Genomic DNA, 22,902 nt, shown 5'->3' on the forward strand with positions numbered 1-22,902 from the left:
CACCTAGTGGCGCGCTGCGAGCTTGTAGGTCTGCTATTTTTGAAAAATCGAAGAACGACATTTTTTTAGAATCTGATCTCAGGTCAGAATGGGTTAATCAGACCAGTGTGTTGTCCAGTGGAAACCTCGTATGTGAATCTGATCTCAGGTCAGAACGGGTTACGGTCTGGCCGTGCTCCTCTACACGGTCTCCTCCATGATGAACTCGATGGCGCCGTGGTGCTCGACGTCCCCCTCGGCGCTCTGCTGCACCATGGTGATCTCCTGGCCGCCCACCGTGATGCACGGCGCGTGCATGGTGATGGTCTGGCCTGCCTCGCCCGAGAGCATGTGCGAGGGCAGGATGACCACCTGGTTGGTGCCCTCCAGCATGCCCAGCTGGTCCGACGGGATCATCACCGTCTCCGTGCCGCCCTCGCCCCCCGTCGTCTGGAGCACGTAGATGGTCTGCATGGTGGCGCCGCCCACCTCCATCTCTCCGCCCACCGACGTGGCGGCCAGGGACGTCAGCACCTTCGCAAAGCACAGGCGGCTTTATTGTCACGTCACGGTTATGCAAGTAAATAAAGATAGTGATGCACCGATGTATCGGTTCTAGGCATGTGACGATACACTCTACTCACGATACGATTTTTCACGATATTTTCAACAATTATTTTCCAGACAAATGACCAAAAGATCTTTTTTATCTTCCCCCCCAAGCTTTTTTCACAATTCTTTATTTAACTACGTTGCAAACATAATTGCCTTCCTTGATGTATTAATGAGCATCAATAACGACCATCACCTGTGTCACAGACACATACAGCTCCCCTCTGCAGGCCTCTACTACTGAAAGTGACTGCATGGAGTCTGTCTCATTTCTCTCCAAAAGCATGTGAATATGATGGAATATGATTACACACACTTTTTTGCACATTTTTAGAATCTGATCTCAGGTCAGAACGGGGCTATATAGTAAAGTCTCTCTTACCTTGGCCCCCTCCAGCACCCTCTGCACCTGGGCCGCCTGGGCCGCCTCCCGGGCCTCGTCGCGGGCCAGCAGCGGCACGTCGCCGTGCAGCCGCAGGTGCTTGTCGAGGTTGGAGCGCGAGCGGAAGGCGGCGGCGCAGTGCACGCACGGGTAGGGCTTCTCGCCGCTGTGCGTGCGCGCGTGCTCCGTGAGCCGCGCCGCCACGCTGAAGCTCTTGCCGCAGACCCAGCAGGAGAAGGGCCGCACGCCGCTGTGGATGCGCTCGTGGTCCTGCAGGTGGGGCAGCTGGCGGAAGCGCTTGGAGCACACGGAGCACTGCATGGGGGGAGAGGAGAGGAGAGAGAGAGAGGGAGAGAGAGGGAGAGAGAGAGAGAGAGTGTGAAAAAGGCCAGTTCAAATATACTCAAGTACTGAGCTGAGGTCATGCTGACCTCCTCAATTAAGAACTGTTGGCTGGCAGAGGGCAAATTGACATTAGCCCATCACTGCTGTATTCTCAATTAGTGAGCACCTGTATCCACCCTGCAATCAGCACAGCACACTGTGAGAGAGAGGGGCGAAAACGTTAAGCCCTTGCTGAACACGGAGCACTGGATGGGGGAGAGGAGAGAGAGAGGGGGGCGAAAACGTTAAGCGCTTGATGAACACGGAGCACTGGATGGGGGAGAGGAGAGAGAGAGAGAGAGAGAGGGGGGGGGGGGCGAAAACGTTAACCCTTTTACTGCTGCCATTTATTGAGAAATTAGGACCTAATTCATGCCAGCATTTTTTTAATTTGAGCTCTTATTTTGAAAAGCCACATTTTGCCTCAACCGGAAGTGAGCTTATCCCTGCCAGCTTTACGTTGCCAAGACAACCTTTGTTTACATAATCGAATCAATGCCGGTACATATAGCACTGCACAACGTCGGCTCTGTGCCGTCAAAGAAACGCTGGTTTGACCAAAAATGCCATCTGGGACAAGGAATAGGAGATACAGGCGATTGAAAGAAACGGATAGAATGGATTCTTATGGCGACCGCGATCTAATCTGAACGATCCAGTGCAGTGCTAACAACATTGCTAGCTAACCGGCTAACGTGAGTAGCATTATGGCTCGATCGATCATATGCACTATAAAAGTATAATTGCCGAAGGGCTACGGCAATGGCAGCAAGGTGTATTATCAAATTGAGGCTTTGATTGCCGAAGGGCTTCGGCAATGGCAGGAAGACGGTTAAGCGCTTGATGAACACGGAGCACTGGATGGGGGAGAGGAGAGAGAGAGAGAGAGGGGGGGGGGGCGAAAACGTTAAGCGCTTGATGAACACGGAGCACTGGATGGGGGAGAGGAGAGAGAGAGAGAGAGGGGGGGGGGCGAAAACGTTAAGCGCTTGATGAACACGGAGCACTGGATGGGGGAGAGGAGAGAGAGAGAGAGAGGGGGGGGGGGCGAAAACGTTAAGCGCTTGATGAACACGGAGCACTGGATGGGGGAGAGGAGAGAGAGAGAGAGAGGGGGGGGGGGTCCAAAACGTTAAGCGCTTGATGAACACGGAGCACTGGATGGGGGAGAGGAGAGAGAGAGAGAGAGAGAGAGAGAGAGAGAGAGAGAGAGGGGGGGGGGCGAAAACGTTAAGCCCTTGCTGAACACGGAGCACTGGATGGGGGAGAGGAGAGAGAGAGAGAGAGGGGGGGGGGGGGGGGGGGGGGGGGGGCGAAAACGTTAAGCGCTTGATGAACACGGAGCACTGCATGGGGAAAGAGAGAGAGAGAGGGGCGAAAAAACGTTCCAAAGTGTGAGACAAAGTGTCATAATGGGGAATAAGAAAAGAAAGCAATTTGTGGCATTCTGTTAAGCCCTTTAAGCCCAATAGACTTTGTCACACGATGAATAGCGGGAAATAAACATGGCAGGTTTAGCGGTTAAAGGGCCAATAACCATAATAGCCGCACTGACTTCTATAGCTCACTAAATAATGTATACTTTACATTAGAGCAAACCAATTTTATTTATTGTGAGCTCGAGTAGCGAGTTCACTGTCGTTTAGCGTACATCTTTATTCCCCGGACGTTTTAATGCTGGGGCCATTTTGCCCTCTGGGCTGTGACGTCATGTGGGTCTAGTAGGTCTACCAATAGGAATGTAGAGAGGGAGGGGACGGACAACAACAACGTTTTCATTGGCTACTGGGCTGTGACGTCATGTACGTTTTCCTACTGGGCATCATGAAGAACCAACCAATAGGAAGACAGAGGGAGTGGGGGCTGTGACACCATATGGGTCAATCAACATCAGAGTAGAGAGCTACTCGAGCCCACAGTGTTTCTTCAGGAACAGTACTTTCTACTTGTGATGTGAGGGGCGCTGGCCCCTCCTAATGCCCAGCTTTGTGTGTTCGTGTGTACCACGAACATGACGATTTGATTGGCTGAGCACAGAATGTGATGTATGGTGATAAGAGCGCTCCTCACTTGACACGAGTGTGATTTTTGAGAGGTGGCGGCTAGCCCCTCCTACATCCAGCTTTTGGTTACCGTCCACAAACTTCGTCTTAACCCTGTAAGACCCAGCGTTGCTTTTCAGTAACATTTTTATTTTAATTAATTACTTAATTATTATTATTTCTTTCTGTTCTTTTTTTCACCTAAACGTCAACAGTGATGTTCATTGGTCATGTGATGTCAGTGATGTCCATTGGTCATGATATTTGCATATAAATACCCCCCAAAGAGGCTGAAATTCACACAAATAAAAGATTCTGGACTTTGTGCAATTTCTAACAATTTTTAACCTATGACTTTTGACCTTTAACCCTAATAAAAGTAAGTAAAATAATTGTAATATATGTTTTTGAACATGTTTTATTCATTATTGAGAAAGATATCCCCCAAATGTAAATTATTAATTTATTATATTATATAATTATTATAAATGTGCATCATTTCTTTATTTATTTTTACATATTGTTTCCTAGTCCTAGTAGTACAAAGTAGTAGTTTTGCAAGTAGAAATATATCTGGGTATTACAGGGTTAAAGACAAAGAATTTTACGTCATAGTGTCTGAGCAAACAGGCATAGTGTCTATTTTACGTCATGATGATTGATGTACAATGATAAGAGCGCCCCTCACTTCACACGATTTCTTTTTGTTATTATTACTTTTTAAGTCAACTTTTTCCAGGTGATTAAACCCACCTTGAAATGTCTCCGCTTCTCTGGCTTTTACATCACCATCAATAAGTAATGGGAGGTTTTGAAAACAATCCTTTCTCTCCAGGGAACATTTTCTGGCAGAGATGTACATTCAATCAAGGGCTTCCAGCTGCATTAAACAAAGTAATGATGAAGTAACTTGGACACGGGAATAAAGGTGACCTATAGGACTGATTTATACTTTAGTTGCTTGCCAGTGTCAGGTGCCAAGAACAGTGGCGCGTCCAAATTGAGCCGTACGGGGTGCATTTCTCTCAAGAGTTAAAAGATCTCCATTCGGTTACCAACTTTCCACTGTTAGCTGGGGACCACCTGGAAGCCCCACAAGGACCACTGGTTGAGAATCACTTTTCTTGGCACCCGACACTGGAAAGCAACTAAGTATAAATCAGTCCTATAGGTCACCTTTAGTTCCAAGTTACTTCATCATTACTTTGTTTAATGCAGCTGGAAGCCCAGATTGCATGAATGTACATCTCTGCCAGAAAATATTCCCTGGAGAAAGGATTGTTTTCAAACCTCCCGTTACTTATTGATGGTGATGCCTTTGCCCTCTCCCCGCGCTACTTAAGCTCCAATTGCACCTCTAAACTATTTTTTGTTTTATATTTATGGAACATAACCTACTGTGAAGTTGTTACAAGGAAAATATGCACATGTATGATACTCTTTTGTTCCTACTCTTTGACTGCTCTTTTTTGCACTCTATATTCTATCATTTTGTTTGCTGTGTGTTTGCTGTTCGACGTTATATTATATATTTGCCGCTGCATTGTCTGAAGGAAGCCAAACAAAAATGAGTTTGACTCTTATGTACCTGTTCACAAGATGGAACAATAAAGCACAACCTTGAACCTTGCCAGAGCATTTCAAGATGAGTTTATCACCTGGGAAAACTTGAGTTAAAAAACAATAAGAAGGGGAAAAACATTGAGGTGTGTGGGGCGATTTTAAGCTCTCAAGAGGTACATTTTTGTAACATTTAAACATCTGCATTGCTTAATTTACAAGACGTCTACACACAATGACATCTGTACAGCATGGATGTATTCAAAGCTTTGGGTCTGAGAGGCTAAATCTCATCAAATGGTGGTCCGTGGCTCAAAGGTCGAATAACGAATGGACCTCGAACTGAAAAAAGGTTGAAAACCACTGATCTACAAGCTCACAACGGGTCCCAGTACTGCAACGCATTGTGAGATTGTAGATCTCCCATTTAACCTGAGCTTTAGCATCTTCTATCTTGTCTATAAATGTGCCAAGTCTCATAAAAAGGGACACGTACATTAATAACTGGGTGTTGCATGCATTTCCAACAACGCGCATCGTTCCAAGTACGCCAGTGGCCAACGGCACTGCTCCAGTCCTTAAAACCCATCTAAAGCAAGTTTCAAGTCTCTTCTTTTCATACTGTACTGGAATTAACAGAACCCAATGGCTTCCTCGAAAATAGGAAAAAAACCCTTTGGAAAATGGTTCAGCAGCACTGTAAAGAATTGATTTGTAGTCAATGGGCTAGAACATGCACAACCACCGGTCTGGTGATCTCTGGTCCATTAACTACATTGTGACTTTATCGTTTGGTATGAAAGGCAAGGCGTAAAACACAATGCATGTCCGAACAATATGCCGGTACACAAAACGTTGAGGGCATTTTAAACACTATTAAGCACAATTACATGAACAATGTGCAGAAAATGACCATAAGAAGGATGGAGAAGAAAAGGATCAGGGGAAAAAGAGAGGGAAGGGCTGATATGAAAATGGGGAATTATGTTCCCGTCAAAACCTTTTCCTCTGCTGCTTTCTGTACGGTGTGAAAACGGTTAGGGTAGTTGGGGAAATAATATTTTGTGAGACCTCCCTTTATGTTTCTTTCTGCAGAGGCAGCACGTTTGGCCAGGGGCGACGGAGGAGCAGGGAAACAAGTTATTATGGGCAAACAAAGGATGGGAGAGAGAGACTGAAAGCACAAAAAAAAAAAAGAAATAAAATAAGAGAGATGAGCAGCTACATCATTGGTTCTCAAAGTGAACGAGAGGCGTGCGTTTATTTTGGACGTGTGAAGGGCGTCAACGCAAGTGCGCACGTGCGGTCCAGTGAAACTGTAGTGTGTGTGCTCGTCTGTGTGGGCTGCGAAAGGTTGTACATCTGCTATTATTGAAAAATGTTGAATTGTTTTGGAAAACGTTGAATCTTTTTTTAAATATCAATATTCTATTCCGTTGGTCCTACAAAATATGTCAGATGGGGGTCCGACTCCGCGGCCAAATACATACAGTAGACAGTGGGGTCCTTTGAGAGCCAGTGGGCTACATGGTGATGGACACAGGTGTGAGTGGTATTGGAAATACTCCAGTAAAGTAAGAGTACCTCAAAATTCTAAAGTACAGTACTTAAGTAAAGTAAAGTAAAGGCTAACTTTGTACGTGCTGGATTGTGTCTGCGAGTGTGTGCACCCAATGCTGAAAAGGCACAAATGTTGTCCCAGTACACAGCCACAATACACAAAGCCACTTAGGCTACTGAATTCAGGAATGTGTACTAAATAATTCAGGAATGTGTACTAAATATATATCTTTTTTGTTTTGCATTTCATACTTTTTAAGGCGTGCCGTGAACAGTACAAGACATTTCAGCAAAAATTAACATTCAACTGCCTTTCAGAGCACACTGTTAATATGATTATAATCAGAAAATGTATGGTCTATACATGCACTAAAATGTGAGTTTTGGCAGTCAATGCGATTGATTTTGCTAAAAAAAAACTAACAAATTAGGACAATTCAGGGACATGAACAGCTGAGTGGTAACATAGGCTCTGATGCCCGACAGCGAGTCCTGTGTTCAATTCCCAGACCCGACCCTCTCTCCTATATTTTCATCATATTGTACTGCAAGAACTAATCCTGACAATAAAATACATGATGATCAGGGCTTGACATTAACTTTTTGATATAATTAATTAAATATAATTTAATATCCCTAGAATGTCTGTGATCTAATATACATTTCATTTGTTCCAAATACACAGCCATAGATTGTTTCTATCCACGCACGGTTAGCAGACTGACCTCGTCTGCATTTAAACTTGTAGCACTGCGTGTACACTCACCCAATAATTAATTCCTGAGGCTTGGAGTCGTTTTGGGGACTAGTTTCATGTTAATTTGAAAGTTCTGGCAGTAAATCAATCTTCATATGACCACCGCGCTCTGACTATAGGTGCGCCACCCGTTCAAAACATATCAAAATAAAGGGTAGTGGGTCGCACACACCAAGACTGCAGTTCAAATATAGTTTATTTCATATTTGTGTGACAGAATGTAGGTTCCTTTTAAAGGAGTGGTGACATGGTGCAGGTGCACAACATCAATGTTCTGGCAGAAAACGTATATTTAGTAAAATACGGACGACATTCTCGGAATGATTCATTATACAGTGTGTGCACACAGTGTCCTATATGGTTGAGACCCTTGGCTCAGTTCGCTGTAATAAATTGAACAGTTTTGATTAATTAATTCAATAAAAAAAGGCAATAAAATGACTTCACTGTCTTTTAGTTCAGTGGTTCCCAAACTGGAGTCTGGGGTCGACCCAGGGGTCCTTGAGGGAGTTCCATGGGGTCCCCAGCTACTTGGTAGTTTGGAACCAAATGGACACTTATGGTTCTGTAACTCTGAGAGTGTACATTTGTACACTCTCAGAGTAAAATCAACATTGATTTTACAATATAAATTGGTGTCTCAGAGACAGAAATGCCATTAAATGGGGGTCCGTAGCCTAATTCATGTCAAACTGGGGGTCCTTGAAATGAAACGGGTTGAGAATCACTGCTAGAGCCGTAAGAATCTTCTATTATGGGCATCCCTGCATGGCATATCTCTTCAAATGGGGGTCCGTGGGATAATTAGTGTCAATTTGGGGGTCCTTGACATGAACAAGTCTGGGAAGTGTTGACTGTAATTGCCACCAGCTGCACAAATGCAGTTCTATTTTGGCTGCGACTGGTAACCTTACATTTTCTTTGTATTACTTTTTATTATTATTACTCCAGCAGTCTGGACATTTTTATTTTGCAATCAAAACCAATGTGGAAGAACCAATGTGTAAGTTTAAGTTTGGTGCCAGAGTGGAGGCGCTCACTAGGCTGCGACACCAAACAGTGCAGCACGGTGATGATAATATGCGTTTAGTCAACACATTCCGTCTCACTTGGCACGGTGGAACGGACCCAGCGACTGTGTCAGCGTCTGTGTTGCTACTACTATCTGTTTCTAATCCCTTGAGACCTGGAACGCGTCCGTCTCGCCTATTTTTTAAAAGCTTTCGCTGTTGAAAAATAGCAGATCTACAAGCTCGTAGCGTGGCACCGAGTGCCGCGCTATGGGCTTGTAGATCTGCTATTTCTTTTTGAAAAATCGTGAAATTGGGTGTACATCTTTGAATGTGTATTATTTCGCAGCGAATGTCTTTAAACTCAAATATCTGCTTCTGGAGGGTCCGTGGAACAACATATCTTATCAACATATCTATCTTCAGATATAGGGGGGGCTGCTATATAATTTCGGGACTGCTTGATGACCATGAGAACCACTGATGAATTACAAACCCTGATGTATTAGGTCCCGAGATCTCAATGGGCTAATATCCCATCTCAGAACTCCTCTGTCTTTCATTCATAGATCTCAATGGGCTAATATCCCATCTCAAAACTCCTCTGTCATTCATTCATAGATCTCAATGGGCTAATATCCCATCTCAAAACTCCTCTGTCATTCATTCATTCAGATCTCAATGGGCTAATATCCCATCTCAAAACTCCTCTGTCATTCATTCATTCAGATCTCAATGGGCTAATATCCCATCTCAAAACTCCTCTGTCATTCATTCATTCAGATCTCAATGGGCTAATATCCCATCTCAAAACTCCTCTGTCATTCATTCATTCAGATCTCAATGGGCTAATATCCCATCTCAAAACTCCTCTGTCATTCATTCATTCAGATCTCAATGGGCTAATATCCCATCTCAGAACTCCTCTGTCTTTCATTCATAGATCTCAATGGGCTAATATCCCATCTCAGAACTCCTCTGTCTTTCATTCATAGATCTCAATGGGCTAATATCCCATCTCAAAACTCCTCTGTCATTCATTCATAGATCTCAATGGGCTAATATCCCATCTCAAAACTCCTCTGTCATTCATTCATAGATCTCAATGGGCTAATATCCCATCTCAAAACTCCTCTGTCATTCATTGGTGTACTCAGCAAATACAGACATCCTCAGTGGGGGTGTCTGGTCCGGCTGCTACAGTGCCTTTGACTTGAATTAGCCCATTTTGAACGGCAACCCATTTTGGTGTTGGCATCATGTTATGCTTTAGCTATTGAAAAATAGCAGATCTACAGGCTCATAGCGCGCCACCGAGTGGTGCGCTACGAGCTTGTAGGTCTGCTATTTTTGAAAAATCGACTGACATTTTTTTAATCTGATCTCAGGTCAGAATGGGTTAATCAGACCAGTGTGTGTCCAGTGGAAACCTCGTATGAATCTGATCTCAGGTCAGAATGAATTAACATTCCTAGCAGCAGCAGCAGCAGCAGCAGCTATACCTGCGCGCCTAGAGTTCCAACCAAAGCCCCTTGAAACTCACTCTGTGGCACGGCCTGATGGACAAGCCTTAAGCTAAATCCATATACATTAAATCAATTTAAGACAGGTCCCCCGTGACGCCGGGGGAGGGGGGGGGGGGGTCGCTCTGGTTGATGTCCTGTGCCCAGTCACCAGTGCAGCAGAGAGAGAGAGAGAGAGAGAGAGAGGAGAGAGGAGAGGGGCAAAGATGGACATGAGAGAGAGAGTCCCAGAATAGTAACACCCACAGAGGAAAGCTGACAGGCCCTAACTCAGCCTGTCATTAATCACAGGTACACAGAGAGGAGGGTGTGTGTGTGGGGTGGGGGGCGGTGACACACACACACACACACACACACACACACACACACACACACACACACACACACACACACACACACACACACACACACACACACACAGGCCAAGAACCAAAGAAGTGGCTAGTGGGTGGGTGTGTCTGGTCTGTCTGCGGTGGGAGTTGATTGTTGTGGATTTCAATTTGATAAACTGGTGCGTTAGGACCAGGTTGTGTTGGGGAGGGGGGGTGAGTCTTGGGAGGAGTGGTGCATGAAAATGGAAAAGGGTCGTGGCTGTGTGAGTAGTTGGGAGGGCGCGGGTGATTTATAGGAGCAGCAGATATTCACTCTGCCGAGTAAACATGCGTTTAGCAGTAGCTCCAACGCATGCACAGCTCCATGCATTTTGCTTTGTATACGCAGTGGTGGAAAGTAACCCAGTACATTTACTTTATTCATTTGAAAACTTTAGTTACTAGTTACTTTGGCAGGTTTTAATTATTAATACAAAACCTACAGTAACTACTCCAGACATTTTTTGAAAATAAGCCGATCTACAAGCTTGCGATGCGACGCATTGTTAGCTTGTAGATCTGATATTTTCAAAAGGTTGAAAACTTGAAATGAGACATTCTGCATAACGAGTACTTTCACTTTTGGTATTTTAGGTACATTTTGATGCCAATACCTTTGTACTTTTACTCAATTTCATTTTGAATTCCGGACTTTTACTTGTAACAGAGTATTATTAGTATCAAAATTGCAGTATTCGAGTACTTTTTCCACCACTGTTTTCACGCACACAGTCTCTCTCACACACACACACACACGCATTTCCACCACTCAAACCCAACCAATCATTTATTAGCATAGGGTCGCACCTTTTTTTCAGCAATGACCCAGAAATATCGATCCATGCTCGTCAGGAGTGGACAACCCAATGCCGTATTTATTAACGATCATTCACGATTTATCGTTTGACTGCCGACAGTCAAGTAATCAAAAGCTAAAGAAAGTGTCTGAACAAAATGTACAGACGGACAAATATAATGCCTAGTCTTAACGTCTGTCTCAGTCTGGGGGCGTTGTGGAGGACACGGGTGCTGAAGGTTGCCAGGGAGCGGCGTTTTGGAAAAGCTTTATTGGCAAAAAGGTTGTTGGCATCTCTGCACGCAAAGGAAAAAAGCCAAAGTGCACTCGAGACAAAATTCAAGGTCGTCTTCTGTTTTTGTAAAGATTACAGAGGATTCAAGCAAACTGTGTAAAACCTCACGGCTGAAAATGTGCTTTTATGAAATATCTGACATATTTTGGAAGTTACTTCTGGACATGTGCTATTGTGTTGTGTCATTTGTGGTCCACGGGGCGTAATTATTAAATAGGACGGAGGTCTCCGTCTTGGGCGAAAAGAGTGTTAATAACGTGCAGAAGAGGCGAGGGTGCAGTGTGCTCCCCTGGGTACGGTACGTCGCTGTTTATAGATCAAAACGCAGTTTGGGCTGCATTTCGATTGGTCAGCAGGTGTAGCACTCGTCTGCGAATGCAACACAACCACCCTAAAGACTAATCATTGTGTATATTCCTGCACTATACCTGCATTGAGTGATCTCGGTGCATAGAAATTGATCTATTGAAGATTCTGACTTTCAAATGTATCATTTTTGTTTTGATTGTATTGCTGTATTGTTCTTTCTGCTTTGGCTACGTAAACGTATGTTTTCTCATGCCAATAAAGCTCCTTTGAATTGAAATTGAATTGTTTGTGTAAAGAACACTTCTCCCGGCTCACCTCGAAGGGCCTCTCGTCCGTATGCGTCCTCATGTGCACGTTGAAGGTGGAGGTGTAGGCGAACTCCTTCAGGCAGATGTCGCAGCTGAAGCGCGGGCGGCCCTTGGAGCGCGCCACGTTGCCCTGCAGGTGGGCCAGCATGTGCTCCTCCAGGGCCTCGGCGGAGGCGAAGCGGCGCCGGCACGGCGCCACGGGGCACTTGAGGGGCGTCTGGCCCGTGTGGGAGAGGCGGTGGAGGTCCAGGCCCTCCTGGGTCATGCAGCGGTGGCCGCACAGGTCACACTCCACCTGGGGGGAGAGGGGTTTATTTTTTTATTTTCTGACCTGAGATCAGATTCTAAAAATGTCTTCTAACATCCTGACAGTTTTCCATTCTGACCTGAGATCAGATTCAAAAAATGCCAGTCGCTCTTCGATTTTTCAAAAATAGCAGACTTACAAGCTCGTAGCGCGCCACTCGGTGGCACGCTATGAGCTTGTAGATCTGCTATTTTTCAATAGCTAAAGCATGACATGATGCTAACACCAAAATGGGTCCCCGTTCAGAATGGGTTAAGTAAAATCACATTGAGACTGCGTCTCTTTTACAAGTGGGAACTGGCCAAGAGGCAGAAATAAAAAATTACACTTCAATACCACATCGTCAATGTTATACATTTTGACCCAGCAAATGCAACATCCATAATACACCTTAAAGTACCTATGCATAAATACAACAAGTCACCTGTGCTAAACACTTAAATAATTTACTGCCAAGTACGTCTTTGACCCTCATTAGAGGCCTTTAACCCATTTTGGGTTGGGACCCCTTTTGGTGTTTTAAACATTATGTTATAATTTAGCTATTGGAAAATAGCAGATCTACAAGCTCATAGCGCGCCACCGAGTGGCGCGCTACGAGCTTGTAGGTCTGCTATTTTTGAAAAATCGTGAAAATATTTCTTTCAGAAAACTGGAGGATTTAGAATATATTTTTTTTAATTTCGAGGTCGGGCCAAAATGGTGGTCCATATTGGAGACCCATTTCTTCACCGTGGCCTTCGACACGGCTCGATTGTATAATTTGTATAACGTTTTTAGCCCCTTTTTTATTTTCACATTTTCTTCATAAATTTGTCATGCATCATGCAGATATGATCATACTATGATCTGTTTTTCTTAGTTTTTTGCCTGTCTTGTTTTCCTTTTTCTAACCTCGTTATACAGCACATTGTTCATAACGTGCTGAGTTGAGTTGAGCGCCAAAAGTGTCTTCTTGCTTTTTTTATTGATTGATCACACTCGTCGCTATACCGTCGGAATGACCTTCAGTTGCTAGGCGATCGAGTAAACAGAAACTGACCGGACGTGAAGAGACAGCTTTCCTTCTGCCTCTACTACCCTCTAGCAGAGCCAATTGTTTTTTTTTTTTTTTATCCAATTATCTCTGATTATTTTCCCAGATTGCGTTTTTGATCCAGCGGTGGTTCCCTATGGAGACACAAAGAGTCTCGTTTGTGTTGCCATAGGGAGTTATAGCTGGTTATCAAATAATTGCCTTAGGAATACGACAAAAACAAAAACATCCATTAAATGCGGTGAGTAATCGATAGACCTCCCAAAAAGTCATTTTGAGGGGTTGAACTATCCCATTAAGCCCATCGATCGACATACAAGCTCATTGCAACTGCCATTTATGCTATTTACTTTCGCCTATAATGACACGCACCAGCCGGGGCGCCTAGTGGAGGGGTTAAGGCACTGGTTGGAATAACGTTCTCCTTCCATGTGCTACTGTACATCCTACAGGGGAAACTCCCCCCTTCAGGCATTGACGGAAACATAAGGTCAGTCCGTTGCTCTCCCCAGATGGGAGTGTAGCACCCAGGATTAGGGTTTACAAAAATCGTAGGATAAAAAGATCATCATCATACCCGGAAGTTATGCGGAAATGCCTACAGAGTGGCAAAAACCTAATTTCTGGCCTTGACAGCCCATGCATCCAAACAGAAAAGTCATATTTGATTGCATTAAATGACTTTAAACAACATTAAATTCACTTTGTCACTCGATCTGCCATTCACCTTATGCATGCGCATACCCTCTATAATGACATGCACAAAATAGGGATGCTCAGGTTGAACAATGACAATCAAAAGGAACATCCCTTTAGAGTTTAGACTAATGACTAATGACTCTCACCTGTCCGGTGCAGCGTCCTCGGCCCTGGCCCCGCCCTCTGCCCAGGTTCCTGTCCTGCTCGTTGGTGGGGCAGCGCTGCAGGTGGATGTCCAACACCGACTGGTTGATGAACTGAGAGCTGCAGTGTTCGCACGTCGCCGGCTCCTTGTCTATGGGGGTCACAACAACACAGCGCTATGGGGGTTATTACAGTGTCTGGGGGTTCACAACACAGAGCTATGGGGGTTATTACAGTGTCTGGGGGTTCACAACACAGAGCTATGGGGGTTATTACAGTGTCTGGGGGTCACGACACAGAGCTATGGGGGTTATTACAGTGTCTGGGGGTCACGACACAGAGCTATGGGGGTTATTACAGTGTATGGGGGTCACAACACAGAGCTATGGGGGTTATTACAGTGTCTGGGGGTTCACGACACAGAGCTATGGGGGTTATTACAGTGTCTGGGGGTCACAACACAGAGCTATGGGGGTTATTACAGTGTCTGGGGGTTCACAACACAGAGCTATGGGGGTTATTACAGTGTCTGGGGGTCACAACACAGAGCTATGGGGGTTATTACAGTGTCTGGGGGTTCACAACACAGCGCTATGGGGGTTATTACAGTGTCTGGGGGTTCACAACACAGAGCTATGGGGGTTATTACAGTGTCTGGGAGTCACAACACAGCGCTATGGGGGTTATTACAGTGTCTGGGAGTCACAACACAGAGCTATGGGGGTTATTACAGTGTCTGGGGGTTCACAACACAGAGCTATGGGGGTTATTACAGTGTCTGGGGGTTCACAACACAGAGCTATGGGGGTTATTACAGTGTCTGGGGGTCACGACACAGAGCTATGGGGGTTATTACAGTGTCTGGGGGTTCACAACACAGCGCTATGGGGGTTATTACAGTGTCTGGGAGTCACAACACAGCGCTATGGGGGTTATTACAGTGTCTGGGAGTCACAACACAGCGCTATGGGGGTTATTACAGTGTCTGGGAGTCACAACACAGAGCTATGGGGGTTATTACAGTGTCTGGGGGTTCACAACACAGAGCTATGGGGGTTATTACAGTGTCTGGGGGTTCACAACACAGAGCTATGGGGGTTATTACAGTGTCTGGGGGTCACGACACAGAGCTATGGGGGTTATTACAGTGTCTGGGGGTTCACAACACAGAGCTATGGGGGTTATTACAGTGTCTGGGGGTTCACAACACAGAGCTATGGGGGTTATTACAGTGTCTGGGGGTTCACAACACAGAGCTATGGGGGTTATTACAGTGTCTGGGGGGTTCACAACACAGAGCTATGGGGGTTATTACAGTGTCTGGGGGTTCACAACACAGAGCTATGGGGGTTATTACAGTGTCTGGGGGTCACAACACAGCACTATGGGGGTTATTAAAGTGAAAATAAACGCTGCTGGCTCCTTGTCACAACAAAACACGCCATTTGGGGGTTAGATAAAAAATCCATTAAGACCTGTAACGCATCTGTGTCACCTTATACCACTTTTAACAATTAGACTTTAGCTGTTGAAAATAGCAGATGTACAAGCTCACAACGTGTCGACAAGGCACCGACAAAACATTTTTGTTGCCAAAATCAACTGTAGAATTATTAAGTAAAATCAATTGATATTTAGTTGACTGATATGGCTAAAACTATATGACTATGAACTCGCGCGCACACACACACAGTCACACACACACACGCACACACACTTCTGGAAAATAATCCATACCCAATCATCTGAGCATTTCAAAAGAGACCTTTTTGGCCAATAAATAAATAAATGTTCTATCTGGAGCTGCAAAACATACTTTAATGTATTCTCCTGAGCTGCAGCCTCCCACAACACCAGTAGCACCAGTGGAGTTTGGAGATCAGATCCAAATGTGTAAAATGTACTAGTAGAAAGAGAATTCCAGCAAACCAGCTAAAAAAAACAAACAGTGCAGGGTAGATAGGGACAACAATTGTTGTCGACGTAAGCCTAACATTTTAGATCCCTTTAGAGAACCATTCAATTCCACCGGAGTATAGCCTGTCGTATATATAGAGCATCTTTCCAACCAGCCAGCTCCCTGGTGGGAGCTTCCATTTAGACCTCTAATAAGGATGATCTCAGCCTATGGCCCTGGATTGATTCATGGATCAATCTCCTCCAATCATCTTCCCACAGTGGAGGAGGAGGAGGAGGAGCCCCCCTCCCACCCACCCACCCTCCTCCTCAAACCTCGTCCGACCCCCTGACGCGAGATGCTGTCCCGTCCACCCCCCTCCCCTTCCCCATTTGAGGTTAATGAGGCCCCACCTGATTAAAAGCAAGCATCAACGTGTTTGACCCAATTTGTTTATCTCCTCCTCCTCCGTCCGTCCGTCCGTCCATTCATTCCACATGGGACAGAGGATCAATGGTACCTCATTGACCTAATGTGTTCGACGGGGGGGGGGGGGGGGGGCACGTACAACCCATAGACGTATACATAATAAACAAGGTAGGCCACCGCAGGGACAACTGAGGAGGCCATTTATTGCAAGCTTTGCATCAATCAATAGCAATTCACTGTAAGCCAAAGTGATAGGGAGCATCATATTTAATAGCTTCCCATTAAGAACTAAGCGAGTGCTTTTAAAGCCCGGCATCTGGATTCCGCGACGCATACTTTAGTTTCTGTGTCGTCTGGTTCTTACCTTCGTTAATCCTTACCCGAACGCCTCTGCACTAAACAGAAACGCAGATCAAAAGCTGGAACGTGACGTATGTTAAATCTAGTTTGCATTAATGAGGATTTAGTTGACACAATAAAATAAAATGGCGATAGTATTCCATGTGGGGCAGACGGCCTGTCACAGCCAGATTTGGGAAAGCAGCGCAGCTTTGTTGTTGCGAGGAAAGCGGTAAAATGAGACTTTCATGGTTGTTTTCGTCTCAGATTTAGTCACAGTATAACTCTATGGGAACACAAAAGCGACACAAAAGTAGGACCCGGAAGTATCTCAGGAGTGGGCGCTCACGTCACAGCTAAAATACTGAATATCAAATGTTCAGTAAGTTTACTTCTACTATATTGTACTTTTACTCCAATACATTTATTTGACAACTTTAGTTACTCTGTACATTTGGATTACAAAACATACATTAACCACTTTTGCCCTATTTCGGCCATTTGAAAATAGCCGATCTTCCATATGGACAAATGGGACGGCCCCGACTGATACGCGCCACGCTTTTTTGGGGCCGTTTGGGGACGTCGAGGAGACAAAAGGTCACATGCTGTGCTGAGTCTGACCCCTGAACTCTGACCTTGGTGACCGAGCGAGTGCAGGTCCAGCTCCTTCCGGCGCTTGAAGGCCACGCCGCACTCTGGGCACGGGAACGGATGGGTGGTGTGGAGGAGTCTGTGGGGCGCACACACACACACACACACACACACACACACACACACACACACACACACACACACACACACACACACACACACACACACACACACACACACACACGTCAGAAAAAGAGGATGATGTTGCACTGTTGCCTGCTAATTACAGAGAGAGAGAGAGGGGAAGAGGGGAGTTGCACCACTCAGTTCACAGGGGTGTGATTTTTATTTTATTCTCCGTTGATGTTTAGAGTACCAGTAGGGGCAAAAGTGGCGCTGTTGTGCCAGAAACAGAGAGAGAGATAGTGTTGCACTGTTGCATGCTAATTACAGAGAGAGAGAGAGAGAGAGAGAGAGAGAGGGGGGGGGGGGGGCAGGGGGAGAGGGGAGTTGCACCACTCAGTTCACACGGGTGTGATTTTTATTTTATTCTCTGTTGCTGGGTAAAAAAAATAAACAGAAATGTGTAAATGTATCACTGTGTATTAATAGCACACAGTAGGACATAATGGTTCACTATCTCTCTCTATCTCTCTCTCTGTTTCTGGCACAACAGCGCCACTTTTGCCCCTACTGGTACTATCGGGACATAGTCACATAGGTTGGGACATAGGGACAGCTGTTCCTTGGAGTGGTTGCACCACTAAAAAAAAACGTCTACTAGGGAGGAAGAGCAAGAGGAGTAAAAAAAAAAAAAAAGCATAAAAATAACGACACATTTTTGCTTGCAACCGCAATACGTATGTGCAACACGTGCACTTTTGCAGACGCCGCCTTCCCTACTTCAAGGACACGTTTAACCAATTTTAGACGGGAACCCCTTTTGGTGTTTTAAGCATCACGTTATACTTTAGCTATTGAAAAATAGCAGATCTACAAGCTCATAGCGAGCTTGTAGGTCTGCTATTTTAAAAGAATCGTGAAAATGCGGCACAAATCTTTGAAAATTGAACATATATTCTTTCAGACTTTTATTTATTTCGACGTCAGGCCTAAATGGTTTAATCCCCCGTTAAAAAGAGGAAAACAACCTGTGTGTTGCTGTATAAGCTGCCACCCCGGCATGTCACTCGTTTGTCTGGGGGATTATTATTATTATTCACATACGTATGCTTAGCTCTGCTTCACGTTAAATAAGGGGTATTAGCCACATGTAATGTACATAATAACCGGAGATAAAAATAAATAAAATAACCAGTTGCGGGGAGGGTGAGTCAGAGAGAGAGAAAAGGACATAAAAGACTATATTTATCCATCACATAACGTTCCGCTCGATACATCCATACTGCTACAGTGAGAGCAGACATGGAGTGGTCGGGGGGAGGGGGGGGGCATCGGAGGTTGTGTGTTTCGCTGCCCGCTCCGATCGGCTCCTATTTGGAGGAGTCTGCAGTAAATCGGTACAGACGCGGCCCATGGAAAACATAATGCTCCGCTTGGAAAAATACATTCCTCTCCCATGTATTATGTATGGCACACGGCTACAGGTATAATGGATTTGTAAAGTACTTAACCGCGCGAGGCCCTCTATGCGAAGGGCGATGCCAGAGATTATCCGCGGAGGGGGGGGGAGAGACGTGGTGCGTGGATAGGGAGGAGAGGGTCTGGGCCTGGGTTATCCCCTCACTCTGCCATGCCGTTTTACTAGACAATAGCGATCAATATTTCAGGGGGGGGGGGGGGGGGGGGGGGGACAAGTCGGACCCCGAGACAGCCTGGGAGAATTAAAATTGCATCTGCGGGGGTCACATCTTTTTTCCCAGCCAAATATCCTCTAATGAGTAAGGGGAGATACGATATATATACGATATACGTGCACACACACACACACACACACACACGCATGCAGAGACGTCCTCATTGGCTCATTCCAGCCCATAACTAGCGACTGAGAGCGACGGCTCAAGGGTAACAGTTCATTGGCTCACAGAGCACGCCCTCCTGTTGGTTCAGGGGGATCAGTGACAAGCCAGTCCTATAGTATCTCTCTCTCTCTCTTTGTCACCCCAGTGTCAGTGATGCTCTCTCCCTCTCTCTCTCTCTCTCTCTCTCTTTGTCACCCCAGTGTCAGTGATGCTCTCTCTCTCTCTCTCTCTCTCTCTCTCTCTCTTTGTCACCCCAGTGTCAGTGATGCTCTCTCTCTCTCTCTCTCTCTCTCTCTCTCTCTCTCTCTCTCTTTGTCACCCCAGTGTCAGTGATGCTCTCTCTCTCTCTCTCTCTCTCTCTCTCTCTCTTTGTCACCCCAGTGTCAGTGATGCTCTCTCTCTCTCTCTCTCTCTCTCTCTCTCTCTTTGTCACCCCAGTGTCAGCGACACTTCCCTCATGCTCTCCGCTGTCCCGGAGACACTTAGCGCTATCATCCTAATTTACCTGGGCCCTCTGCCCGTCAATCATCTATAGCAGGCTACACGGGGCTCAAGGGCACCCCAGACATCTCAGAGAAACGAGGAGGCGTATGGCTTGGCATGCATGACGACGTGTGCCCGTGTGTTGGTGTGTGTGTGCGTGTGCTGATGTGCACGTGTTTGTGTGTGTGTGTGTTTAACATACAGCTTAAAGGCCATGGCTCAGTGGACTGACACGGCTCAGTTGACGCAGCTAGCTACTCGGGGCGAGATAGAGAGAGAGAGAGAGAGAGAGAGAGAGAGAGAGTGTTGGTTTATCTAAATCCTGTATATGGGGCTGGTCTGGGTGTGCTCTAAATGGACTTACACACCTGTAAACAAGATTGCTCCCCCAACCCTTGATTGACTGGTGTTTCTCTGTGTTGCTACGGTACTATACCGTAAAGCACCGGTTCCCAAACAGTGGGTCGGGACCCATTTGTGGGTCGTGGACACGTTGTTATGGGGGCCTTTATTTTTTGTTTCTCAAATTTGTCTTTTTATTATTATTTCAAAACATGTTCCCAAAAATATTCCCAAAAAAGGTTTTCAGTAATTTCATGAAGAAATAAAAGACAAATGTAAGAACTTCCATACATTTGAAGAAAATAAGTCGTTCAAATAGCCGATCTACAAGCTGCACAGTGCGGCACGAAGCAACAAGTTGTGAGCTTGTAGATCTGTTATTTTGGTAACGCCGGGGCTTCACTGGACGCGTCAGCGTCGCGTCTCCGTCACCGCCAGGGAATGTTCCCTTTTTAGATAAGCCAGTGTCACGATTCCTCGAAAAAGACGTTCACGGTTGCTGTGATTGGTTGAGACGGTCGTCTTGTAAGCGAATCTCAAACCAGTTTGTCCACAACATCCCACCATGCTATACGGGTGCTTCAAAAAAAAGGAAAAAAGATGTGTGCCATAATAACAAAATGGATGGGAATGGAAGAAACAACACTCTGAATCTATACGGTTAGCAAAGCTGTCCTCACTTGTGGTGATTGAGCTGGTCCTCGGTGTTGAAGCGGGACGGGCAGTGGGTGCAGGGGAAGAGATGGGTGGACCCATCGCTGTCCAACGTGTACACCCGCTGAGAGAGAAAGACCACAGAGACATATTTTATCAATTATTACATTGATTAACAACCCAAGACATGGAACGCGTCTGTGTCACATTAGCTTTTAACCACTTTAACCATTATATTAAACTTTGGCTACAAAAAAATTGCTGATTGTTTTTTTAAATAGTGAAAGTTTGTGCAAATCTTTGAATATATGTTTTTTAAATATTTAATACATTTTTGACTCAAAGCTGGGGGTCCCTGGTAACAAAAGATTTTGAGATGAGGGTCCGCGGCCATATTTTGGGGGTCGTCCTTGACATGAAAAGGTTTGAATATCACCAATATAGAAACGTAGGCATTTCAGAAAACTGTTAGTATTTAGAAGACATTTGTAGTATCAGCCTCAGGTCTTAATTGGTCACCCTGAAGAAGGCAATTTGTCTGTCCAAAACGTTGGTCTCTTCTCTGTGTCCACAATAAACTTTTGGCATTAGCTACGAGTGGGCGGCTATACATTTTATGATTATTAGTCATTTTTCCCGTTGGCTGGCACCACACAAGGGTTATAGGGTTTTCTTTTTTTTATATATATATATATTCTTTTATTTTATCCATATTTTGAAAATTCCTCTAATCTGGTGTACAGGTGATGACATGCACATTACATGCATAATAGAATTACATTTTCTTTCTTTTTAAGTGGTGCAACCACTTCTACATCCAGCATGCAATGTCCGTGTACCTGTTTGTTTGTGATGTACCTGTGTGAGCGCGAGTGGTGTGCGCATGCGTGAAATTGGAACGAGAGAAGTATGTGACATGGCTGCCACCTGCTGGACGCAAACGATACAGAGAAGAAATTGGAACGATACAGAGAAGAAATTGGAATGATACAAATTGGAACGATACAGAGAACCAATAGACGGGAGTTGCACCACTTGGTTCACACTGGTGTGATTTTTTTATAATGGGCGAATTGGCAACCAAAGCCTAAACTGGTGACCACCAGGTGGTGCTGAAAGAGTTTATGGGTTAAAAAACATAAAAGTGCAGGGCAAAGAAAGTGGTCAATAAAGTTTTGTTTTAAAGCGTACCGGTTTGCGTCCACGCTTGCGTGGCGGGTGCCCGGGGGCGTGTGTGAGCTGGTGTCTCCTCAGGTTGGGGGCCTGGGTGAAGTTCTTCCCACACTGGTCACAGTGGTACGGCTTGTGGTTGGTGTGGTTCATGGTGTGTCGCAGGAGGCTCTGGGAGTTGGTGAAGGACTTCTTACACACCTGCACAGTAAGATGGAGAAGAAAAAAAAACAACCGCAATACTGAATTATCTTCCTTCTGTCTTCCTCTGTGGGTTCAGCTGTTCAGTTGTACACTGTTGTACAACTTACAACTTTGCGTGACATGAACAGTATTTTGTACTTTCCCCACATTCAAGCTTTTTATTGGCATTTTTTGGAAACGGTGTAATACTACTCTCTTCAGCAATACAAATGCAATGCATGTAAAACCCAAACTCTGCACATACTTTGGGTGCTCATAGTAGTAGTAGTAGTAGTAGTAGTCATAGTATATTCACACAATACACTCAATTAAGCACACTAAAGGAATATTTCAAGAGCTGCATTCCAAAAGGACTACAATTTTAATAATGTATTGTACAAAGTGGCTGACCGCCTAAGATTAAAACTAAATAATGCCTTTCCAATGGAGTGTATAAGCACTGCAGTTTACGTCCGTGTGTTGACAAAGCAACACTTAACAGCTTGGGATCAATACATTCTAGTGGGAAATTATTTTTTAGTGCTTTGGAACATAGGAATCTTAATATGCTTGCCTCGTATTGAATCTGCCCTCGGTGCATCGATCCAAATATCCCAAGCAGCAAACAGAGCACACGACAAGAAAGCCTAGCAAATAAACCCTGCAAATCTATTAAATATAACGAGAACGAGGCCGTGTCAAATCGAAAGCCCCGCAAAAAACATCCGCTGTAACGCGTCGCCAAGATCAAA

At 45.1% G+C, this 22,902-nt stretch overlaps 1 protein-coding gene across 1 annotated transcript in view; it reads right to left on the minus strand.

Moving 5' to 3' along the window:
- Positions 1-180: 180 nt before the first annotated feature.
- The window catches only part of znf574 (zinc finger protein 574), a gene marked incomplete at its 3' end in the record, with an annotated part of 44,295 nt that continues 21,573 nt past the window's right edge, over positions 181-22,902 (minus strand). The window contains exons 5-11 of the mRNA XM_083762082.1: positions 21,989-22,168; positions 20,824-20,921; positions 17,378-17,472; positions 14,077-14,225; positions 11,896-12,183; positions 974-1,288; positions 181-513 (exon numbers count right to left, since the gene is read on the minus strand). Coding sequence (XP_083618208.1) covers positions 181-513; positions 974-1,288; positions 11,896-12,183; positions 14,077-14,225; positions 17,378-17,472; positions 20,824-20,921; positions 21,989-22,168 — 1,458 coding nt within the window. The remainder of the gene's footprint in view (positions 514-973; positions 1,289-11,895; positions 12,184-14,076; positions 14,226-17,377; positions 17,473-20,823; positions 20,922-21,988; positions 22,169-22,902) is intronic.

Source organism: Protomyctophum parallelum (assembly GCF_964188405.1).
Source record: "Protomyctophum parallelum genome assembly, chromosome: 3".
NCBI classification, from domain to species: domain Eukaryota; kingdom Metazoa; phylum Chordata; class Actinopteri; order Myctophiformes; family Myctophidae; genus Protomyctophum; species Protomyctophum parallelum.